At 36.8% G+C, this 10,168-nt stretch overlaps 1 protein-coding gene across 1 annotated transcript; it reads left to right on the top strand.

The window, feature by feature from the left end:
* The first annotated feature begins 2,997 nt into the window (after positions 1 to 2,997).
* LOC143746655 (CUB and zona pellucida-like domain-containing protein 1) lies at positions 2,998 to 8,543 on the top strand. The gene is made up of 13 exons (XM_077238613.1): positions 2,998 to 3,009; positions 4,036 to 4,132; positions 4,240 to 4,281; positions 4,379 to 4,477; positions 4,943 to 4,987; positions 5,169 to 5,267; positions 5,507 to 5,548; positions 5,658 to 5,814; positions 6,849 to 7,060; positions 7,254 to 7,429; positions 7,554 to 7,945; positions 8,155 to 8,405; positions 8,497 to 8,543. The coding sequence occupies exons 1-13, from the start codon at positions 2,998 to 3,000 to the stop codon at positions 8,541 to 8,543; spliced, it is 1,671 nt and encodes a 556-aa protein (XP_077094728.1).
* Positions 8,544 to 10,168: the final 1,625 nt, after the last annotated feature.

The raw sequence follows: 10,168 nt of genomic DNA, 5'->3' as shown, positions 1-10,168 counted from the left end.
AACAGCAGTGATTAAGTGATGTTGATAAAATATCACTTTGTAATGTTGAATCAATACTATTACCATTGACATTGTATCAATGTCACCATACATGCTATCTGGGGATTTTTAAAGGGAACTTAGCAATAATAGAATATTAGACCCCACCAGGCACGTGCACACATAGACATCAAAAGGGGCTCGTTTGAAAATTACATTTATGAAGCGATCTGAATCTGCGTCGTTGAAACAGTGGATGCTAATTGACTACAAAGCACTGCACAAAACAGCACCAAAAGTAGCATTAATGGTAAGTAGTAAAAATTACTTATATTTAAAAAATATTACAATTTAAAATAATAGTTTTCTATTTTAATATACTTTAAAAATATATATAATTTATTTCTGTGATGCAAAGCTGGATTTTTAACAGCCATAACTCCAGTCTTTAGTGTCACATGATTCTTCAGAAATCATTCTAATATGCTGATTTATTATCAATGTTGTAAACATTTTTCTTTTATCGAACCTGTGATACTTTCAGGATCAGGATTCATTGATGAATAAAAAGTTAAATAGAACAACACTAAATTGAAATAGAAATTATTTTATAAGTCTTAATTGTCACTTTTTATATCAATTTAGCACATCCTTGCTGAATAAAAGTATTCATTTCTTTTATAAAAAAAAAAGAAAGAAAATGATTGACCCCAAACTTTTGAACGGTAGTGTAGGCTACATTGGTACAAAATATTTCTATTTTAAGATGCTGTTCTTTTTTTTAACTAAGAATCCTGAAAAAAGTATCAAAGGTTAGTATATTATAATAGTATAAAGTATATTAATAGAAAACAATTATTTCATATTGTTGTAATATTTCACAATATTACTATTTTAGATCAAATAAATGCAGGCTTGGTGAGCATAAAAGGCTTCTTTAAACAACATTAAAAATAGTAGTATATACTTATAATACTAATACTAATATATATATATATATATATATATATATATATATGCCCCTTTTTTACATTTGAGCCCCTGCCCCTGAGGAACTCTCTGCACGTCCCTGGCCCCCACGGTAATCAAATATAAATAAAATAAATGACTGATAATATTTATTTTGTTTAAGCTACTAATAGGGCCTATTAGGCTTATTTTAATGGCTTCTCAATGTTTATTAATTCTCTCACCAAGATAAATCAAGTGGAAAAATCACTTTTTATTTCTTTAGATGTTGGCTTTAAATGTCCTCAGCATTAAAATTAGATGTTCTAAATCTAGTTATTTTAGTGCTGCTTTTAATGCATTGATTTTTGAAACATGGGACAAAACAGGCTGCAAACCTGATTAAAAGGTTATGTATCAAATTATTGTGAATACATTTTTAAACATGTTTACATGGGCATTCAAGGCAATAGGCATTTTTTCCTGGTGTTGCAACACAGCCTACTTAAAATTAAGGAAAAAACAGTGATTACACAGATCTACAGGTAAACCATAATTCGATGGAGACAGATCACAGATCTGAACACAGTATAAGCATATATATATATAATATAAGTTCAGAATGTTCTTTTACTAGCTATTTGAATTTAGAGAATTTGTAATGTTTCATTTACATATATGTGTTTTCCAACTGTATAATATATTAGTAATTATGGAATGCATGTGACAGCTATTCAACCTTTATCTGCAGTCAGAGAGCTTGTGAAATGGGCCTTTAATCCATGGCTGACACCAGAGTAGTCACTTCTGAAGACAACAGTCAGGTATCGTGAAGAAGAGTGAAACACCTGGTTGTTGCTGTCATTGAAGCAGACCTTTCCCAGCTGTGAATGGCCAGTGGAAGAGCCGTCATGTATAGAGATGAAGTCACAGTTACAGCAGCGCTCCAATCTGGAAGAAACAGGGAGAATGGTACCTGATGTTTAACATTGAATGAGTAATTAATCAAAACATTTGTAATTCGTTCTGAAACTCTTGCACTGGGAAGTGTCTTAGATCTAGGAACATAAATATTTTGAATGTAAACACAAAAAATAGGTTAGAACTGATCTGGGCACACAGGGAAGTGCAGCCGTGTCCTTTTAGCCACATCATTAATGCAAATTGGCATCAGATTTGATGTGTCACCAGGAGCCTATTTTACAACATAATCAGCTGTGTCTTTTCCACGCTTCTACATTTATGTTCTTGTCAAATTTTTTTTTTTTTTTTTTACACCAGTGCCTAGTTGTATAAACTTTTATGATGTGTCATTCAGAATTTTTAAACTGTTGTCCTCACTAGTCTGGCTTTGGGTATGGGCTATAGAGACTCAATTATTTCTCTCTCATAATTTAATCAAAGATTTGGGCAATCTGCAGCAACTGCTCGATGCTATCATGCCAATATATATTGACCCATTTTTTTCAGTGATGGACCAAAATCTCTGAGTAATGTTTCCAGCACCTTTTGAATATGACATGAAGAATTAAAGCAGTTCTGAAGGCAAAAGGGGGTCCAACCCAGTACTAGCAAGCTATACCTAATAACGTGCCATGAGTGCATAAAAAAACTTGGACTTTTATTAAAGATGCTATATATAATTATGTTATAATTACTATAATTATGACAAAAAATCATGCAGTGCCCCTCCCCTGCTATATGAAAAAAAAAAAAGATTTAATTTGATTATAAGACCAAATTATATTATAATTCAGTAAGTGTCGATGCTTAGTGAGCAAAAGATGATACTGCTAAAAGATATATACATGTACAAGAACTCTAGGTTCATGAGAATGTCTGCTGGGATTCTTGGACCATCAATTACCTATCGCTATAATAAAGCTGTATTTTCATGTCTCTTTTTATATATACACATTTGCATATGTCTCTTTGTGTAATTTCTTTATGTGTGTTATGATAGGAAAGTAAGCCACATTCTTTCGTCTCAGGTTTGTTGAGGAAAATCTCTTAACCATAGCATGTACAATAAGTAAGTTTTCATATTCTCATTCCCTAATCCTGCAAGGAATGGTAATGAGAGTAAGTATATGCAAATGTTTAATTAGGTTCTATTGCAATCTATGATCATCTCAAACAACTGTGCCAACAAATATGTCCATACATTACACAAAGTGTTATAAAACACATCCAGCTGTGTCTTTTCCACAATTAAGCTGCTTTAAAGCTTTTCCCAGCACAGGCTCCAGGATATTGATGCGTCATAAGGAAATCCTCCTTGATAGTTTTAACTATATAAATGACGACTTAAAAATTTGAAGACAAACTTGATCAGAAGAAAAAGATGGAAGTTCTGAATTTCCTTCTCTATCTGTTTCTAACTGCCTATCAAGGTAAGATTATCATTAAATGGAAATTCTTTGGAAAATTTACAATTTATGGAAAACCGTTAGTTTGAACATCAGATGTTTCACTCAGATATACGTACATAATTGATCAGTTCAAAGAGCTGACTTTCTAATACATTGCATTACATTAAATGTCATGTATGTTTGTCACATTACAGCAAATACCATTGGGTCATGGACAACATGTAAATATCCTTTGTATGTAAACATTATTGTGGGACATGGGTTTATTCATATTTTCATATAATGTTGAAACAGCAATTCACATTATATATTTTAATTGTTTTCATTTTATTTTTTTTATAGATGACTGGCTGTATTCAACGGAGGATCCTTCATGTATCTATCTATCTATCTATCTATCTATCTATCTATCTATCTATCTATCTATCTATCTATCTATCTATCTATCTATCTATCTATCTATCTATCTATCTATCTATCTATCTATCATCTATCTATGATTAAATTATATTTACTTTCTCAGTTCATTAAGCTGACATATATTAAAACCTTTAGTACATTGGACACTTATATTACATGTCATGTCTATGTCACATTACAGTAATAAAAGTTAACCATTAAATAAATAGAACCATTAAGAGGAATTGAAACCAGAGAAGGAATTGTTAAAATCATTATGATTTCCACCCTGCATTATTATGGCATCATGGCTAACATCCCTTTCTCTGTTCTCTAGATGCCCATTCATGCTGGAATAACTGTGGAAAATATTTTGGCACGTGCACATGTACACTCCTGTCAGGACAATAGAAACTGCTGCTATGACTATGACAGTAAGTTTCTCTTTATCTCACATGTCAAGATCAAATACTATAAAAAAACTTCTCCGGTAGTGAGCATATTTTCAGAACTGAAGTTTATTTCTCTTCCCTTTGTATAGACTACTGCTCAATGACCACCAGCAGGCCAGATGAAACAACAGGTGCACCTACATCATTTGTATCTTTCTGTCAGATTCAGACCATTTTCTGATTTCCTGAGTGTAGACGAAAGCTGATCTCCCTGTTTCTCTCTTTTAGGTTTTCCCTCCTGCAGGTATAACTGTGGATACAACATCGGCAGCTGCTCATGCAACTACAACTGTCATAACTATGGCAACTGTTGCCATGACTACGACAGTGAGTTCCTCTTGATCAGACAGATATTTCAAGATCAAATAGGCTTACTATATACAAATACAAAACTTTCCAATAGTCAGTACATGGGTCATTGCATTTCCTGTGATTAAATTGATTTTGCTGAGTCAATTTTCCCTTTAAAAAGGGTACTGCTCAATCAGGGTTGCCAAGTTGGGATACTTTTAAACTGTTGCCAAGGGTTGATTTTGTATTTTGATATTTGGGATATGGTACTTTTGGGGTATATTGTTGATTGGCCATTGGGCTAGTTTTGTTACGCAGGCCTGGCAACCCTCAATTACGACAACACCAGAACAAACTGAAACAACCAACTGAAACTTCGAGATTAAATACTGTAAACACAAATATTAATCTTTCCTTCATGAGATGGGTCAGTGTATTTCCTTTGATGAAATGGAATTGTGACATTAATTTTACTCCTACTTATCTCCTCTCTTTAAACAGGCTACTGCTCAACAATAGCTATTACAATCTTGCCGGATACAACAGGTACTGCTGCCATTCAGTTGAATTTAAGAGACACTAATGAGATTAATGACATGAAATGGATCAGTTCAATGTATAACAATTTCCATAAAAGGCATTGAGTCCAGTTGGGACCCAACAATGTGTACATCACATACATATTGATGACATCATGAGTAAAAATCTGTTCCTCCCTCTGATACAGAATATTCCTCCTGCATGTATAACTGTGGACACAACTTCAGCAGCTGCTCATGCACCCACGACTGTCAGTACTATGTCAAGTGTTGCCCTGACTTTCACTGTAAGTTCTCCAAAAACAGATGCATCAGCCCCCAACCACAGACCAGTATAAGATACTACAGTAGATTATGTATAATGCATTAATGTAGGAATTATGTTTTGAAGAATATTCACAGTGCTCAGTGCACAGTCAGATTGTACTGTGAGGCTGTGAGGCTTCATGCAAATTATTATTATAATACTCAAATAATGCACTTCTGGTTCGTACTCATATAGTAATAACTTCTCCCTTCTATTCAGGGTATTGCCCATCGTATACAACATGGCCAGAAATAAAAACAGGTATTGTAGTTTTTGTAATGCCTTAGGCTAAATTCTCATACCACTTGTATCTGATATTAATTACACTTGTTTGTAACGTTTAAGATTTAAGACACATTTCTTGCTTTAGATCCCGTTTCTCACCCTCAGTGTGGAGGACACCTGTATGGGTCTGGGCTGTTTTCCAGTCCAAACTACCCAAGCTATTATCATGACAATGCCTACTGTGTGTGGTATCTCTCTGCTCAGCAAGGACAGAGGATCTTCCTGTCATTTGTTGATGTGCAGTAAGTGAGAGATCAGCGGTGATAAATCCAGTGCTGATGAAATTTGGCATTTGATGTTTGCTATATAAGAAGTAGATGAGTTTAGTAAAGATTTAAAGTAATGTACATATTTTTTATTCCAAAAATGTTTACAAAAAAGGTATGTGAAATTTTTAATTTTTGCAGTTTTCTCCTGCAGAACCACTAAGAACCTGCAGGTGGAACCAATTCCAAATGGCCCTTTTAAATTAAAGGGTTAGTTCACCCAAAAATGAAAATTCTGTCAGTATTTACTCACCCTCATGTTGTTTCCAACCCCGTAAGACCTTCGTTCATCTTCGGAACACAAATTAAGATATTTTTGATGAAATCTGAGAGCTGGATCACTCCTCCATAGGCTTCTAAGGGATTGAAACTTGTGACTACAGTGGCTCAATCTTAAGTTTATCAAGCGACGAGAATACTTTTTGTGCGCAAAAAACCCCCAAAAATAACGACTTTATTTCTACTAATCATTTCCTTCTCTGTGGGCCTCTAGTCAGTTAACGTAGTGTGATAGCGTCGAGCTACGTCACACGTAGGCTCATTGGCCGACGCTGGTCATGTATGTGATACGTGTGACGTACAACAACAGGAGAACTGCGCTATATCACTAGTGAACTGACTCGAGGCCAACTGAGAAGGAAATGAATAGTTAAAATAAAGTCGTTATTTATTTATTTTTTGCCCACAAAAAGTATTCTCGTCATTTGATAAACTTAAGATTGAGTCACTGTAGTCACTTGGACTATTTTAACGATATCTTTAATAACTTTTAGGGGCTGGCAAGCTTCAATCCCTTAAGAAGCCTATGGAGGAGTGATCCAGCTCTCAGATTTAATCAAAAATATCATAATTCGTGTTACGAAGATGAACGAAGGTCTTACGAGGTTGGAACAACATTTGGGTGAGTAAATACTGACAGAATTTTCATTTCTGGGTGAACTATCCCTTTAAGTGTTGTTTAAAAAGTTCCTCTTTTTCAGATCAGGTACCATTCTCCCTGTTTCTTCCAGATTGGACCGCTGCTGTAACTGTGACTTCATCTCTATACATGACGGCTCTTCCACTGGCCATTCACAGCTGGGAAAGGTCTGCTTCAATGACACCAACAACCAGGTGTTTCACTCTTCTTCACGATACCTGACTGTTGTCTTCAGAAGTGACTACTCTGGTGTCAGCCATGGATTCAAGGCCCATTTCACAAGCTCTTTGACTGCAGATAAAGGTTGAATAGCTGTCACATGCATTCCATCCCTTCTCTGACCATATTAGTTTTCTCTTCATAAAATTAAATGTGCTTTAAAAACAAATATACACAAGCAAGTTAAAACATGCAGCACATTTGTCTTCCATGAATTTAAATAAATTCTTTAAAAGTGCAAAATGACATTGAGGGGATGAAACTCTTTGCTTTGCAGGTCGTGTGGATTGCTCCTCAGACAACATGGTCATTGTCATTCAACGGTCTTACCTGAACTCACTTGGATACAGTGGAAATGATCTTTATGTGGATGATCATCTTTGCAGACCCAGTATTACCAGTACTGAGGTTGTGTTCAGCTTCTCTCTCAACACATGTGGAACCGCCAAAGAGGTATGATCTACATGTGTGTCAGATCCAGCTTTTAATGCTTGAATTTGCTGTGTTGGATTAGTTAGCATCATTGAGGAGCATGTTTACCATACAACATCACCTGCTCTCTGTATCTCTCTCCTAGATGATGAACGGTTATGTGTCCTACACCAACAATGTGCGGGCATCTCAGTCTCAGTCAGGTGAGATCACTCGTCAGTCACAGTTCCTACTACATGTGGGCTGCCGAATGGAGCCGGAGACTATGGTCCAGATATTCTACAAGGCCAGGGAGAACATCAATGCCAACATCAGAGGAACGGGCCGCTTCAATGCCAGCATAGCCTTCTACACCTCCAGCAGTTTGTACCAACAAATTTATGACTCTCCATATGAAGTGAAGCTGAACCAGTTTCTGTATGTTCAAGTCAAGCTAAACTGGCCTGACTACAGCCTGGATCTCTTCTTGGACACCTGTGTAGCATCTCCAAATCCCAATGACTTCAAAGATCGTTCCTATGACCTGCTGCGTAACGGGTGAGACCTTTTCATTTTTAAATGTGACGCCCTCCAGAATGGAATTAATTGTGGAATTAATTGAGTTCAGAGATAAGAATTCTGTTGCTTTTAGTTTAAATATATTCTTATACTCATTTGAAGTAATAGTGAAACCAACTCACTGTGACTGTACTTCATTTATTTTCCGAATTCAAATTTTTATCTCAATTTCCCTTCCTTGGTTGTAGATGTCCCAGAGACAGCACATATTATTCCTACACCAGCGGTCAGCACTATTATGCTCAGTTCAGTTTCCAGGCTTTCAAGTTCCTTCGGACTCATGCCTACGTGTACCTGCAGTGTAAAGTGATCATCTGCCCCGATAAAAATTACAACTCTCGCTGCCGCCAAGGTTGCCGCTTCCGTCGCAAGAGATCCCTTGACAGCACCTACCACACCAATACTGTGACAATGGGGCCAATCAAACTCAAAGGTCAGAGGCAGTAGCAGGTTTTGTTCTAATGAATTTTCGTTCTAGGTTTTGATGTAATAATACTGAGCCTTTCCTAATGACATTCATTTCTCTGCCTGTCAAGGTCGAAGGCATGATGTGGAGTCTGAGAAGTCAAAGGAATGAACTGATTAATCATTACTATTAATCAATCATTACCACCCAGGAAATTATTCAAAATACAAATTGTATTTTTGCAATTCAATTAAAGCATTTCTAAACAGCTGGTTTTGTCACTGGTGTCTGCAATGGTTTATATATTTACTTTCCATTCTGAAATGAACAAAAGATGAACAAGGTCAGGCCCGGATTAAGGAAGGGCACTGGGGATATGGCAAACCTAAGGACCCTTCATATTAGCCTATCTTGCTGCCACGAATAAATAATTACAGTTTTTTTTCAATTGCTACCATACTTTTATCCAATCTGTTGTCACAATTTTAAAACTGTAAACAGAATTAGCACAGCATCCATCTGTTGTGAACATACCATTAACACAAATCATGTTGTTTACACACAATACACAGTCAATTAACACTTTTGTAAAATATTTAAATTTTCTTTTCACAAAAGCTTACCAAATACCAAAATCATGGATCTTTCTGGTCTTATTTACAAATACTTAAACACAGCATGACAGAAATGAAGACCTAGGGCCGCATTTTAACGATCTAAGCGCATGGTCTAAAGCGCACGGCACAAGTGCACTTAGGGCGTGTCCGAATCCACATTTGCTATTTTAACGATTGGAAAAATGGTTGGCGTGCCCAGCACATGGTCTAAAAAGGTTGTCCCTATTCTTTTAATGAGTTCAGGGTGTAATGTGCAAAAAAACAATCAGAGTGTAATTTCCCATTCCCTTTAAAAGCCAGTTGTGCTTGCGCCGTGGCGGATTCGCTATTTACATGGCAGAATTTGCAAGCGGAAAGACTGAAGGCTTCTCCAGAGAGCAAATGGATCTGCTCGTGTGCAAGGTAAAAGCGTGCAAGCAGACCATCTACGGGACAAGCCGGATTCAACCATATTTTATGTACACAATATTAATCTTTTACATTGTAATCCTTTCATTTTTAATATTTGGCTAGTGTGCTGCTGTGCGTCCCTCTGTGTGTAATAAGCAGAGTGTACTCGTGTTGGACCCGCCTATAGGCGCACATTACTAATGCACTCAATAAATAACCAAAAAATATTGCGCCACTGAATTTAGACCAGGTTTTTGTTAGTCAATGGCGCAGTCTATTTCAGTTGCCTCAAAATAGTAACCTGCCAACAATGCACCTGAACACACCTAGTTCCCTTTCGTTGTCACTCTGAGTTACATCGGATGACGACGAATGGGGTTTCGCTTAGAAAGCCTATCAACTTCGAGTATTACAAAACGAGCCAATGGCAAAGAAATGCCATGGGTCTGCGGAATTTGCATGGCGTAACTCCGCCCCACCTCGTGGGTATAAAAGGAGGAAGCCGGCAACATGCAGATATGTTTTCGCTTCGGAGCCAAGTGTATTCTTCTCTCCACAAGCCATCTCTGAATTGTCAGCTTCACAAACGAGTACCTCGAGTGTTGGTGTGACGGCGATCTACGGCGAGAGCGTGCTTCCTGCTGATCTGTTGCAGTGGTCTGCCAGTCGGTGCGTTTCTCACCGGGTGCTTCAACACTTGAGTTTTCTCTCACTAAAAGAGCTTACACGTGGCACGTCTTTTTAAAGATGTTTCGCCCGTGTACTTCTGGTTGCGGCAGATTGGTATCG

This window comes from Siphateles boraxobius, unplaced genomic scaffold (assembly GCF_051911475.1).
Source record: "Siphateles boraxobius isolate OS27281-9 unplaced genomic scaffold, OSU_SipBor_1 22, whole genome shotgun sequence".
Lineage (NCBI taxonomy): Eukaryota > Metazoa > Chordata > Actinopteri > Cypriniformes > Leuciscidae > Siphateles > Siphateles boraxobius.
Note: the sequence above shows the minus strand (reverse complement) of the source record. Positions and strands in the feature narration are given on the sequence as shown.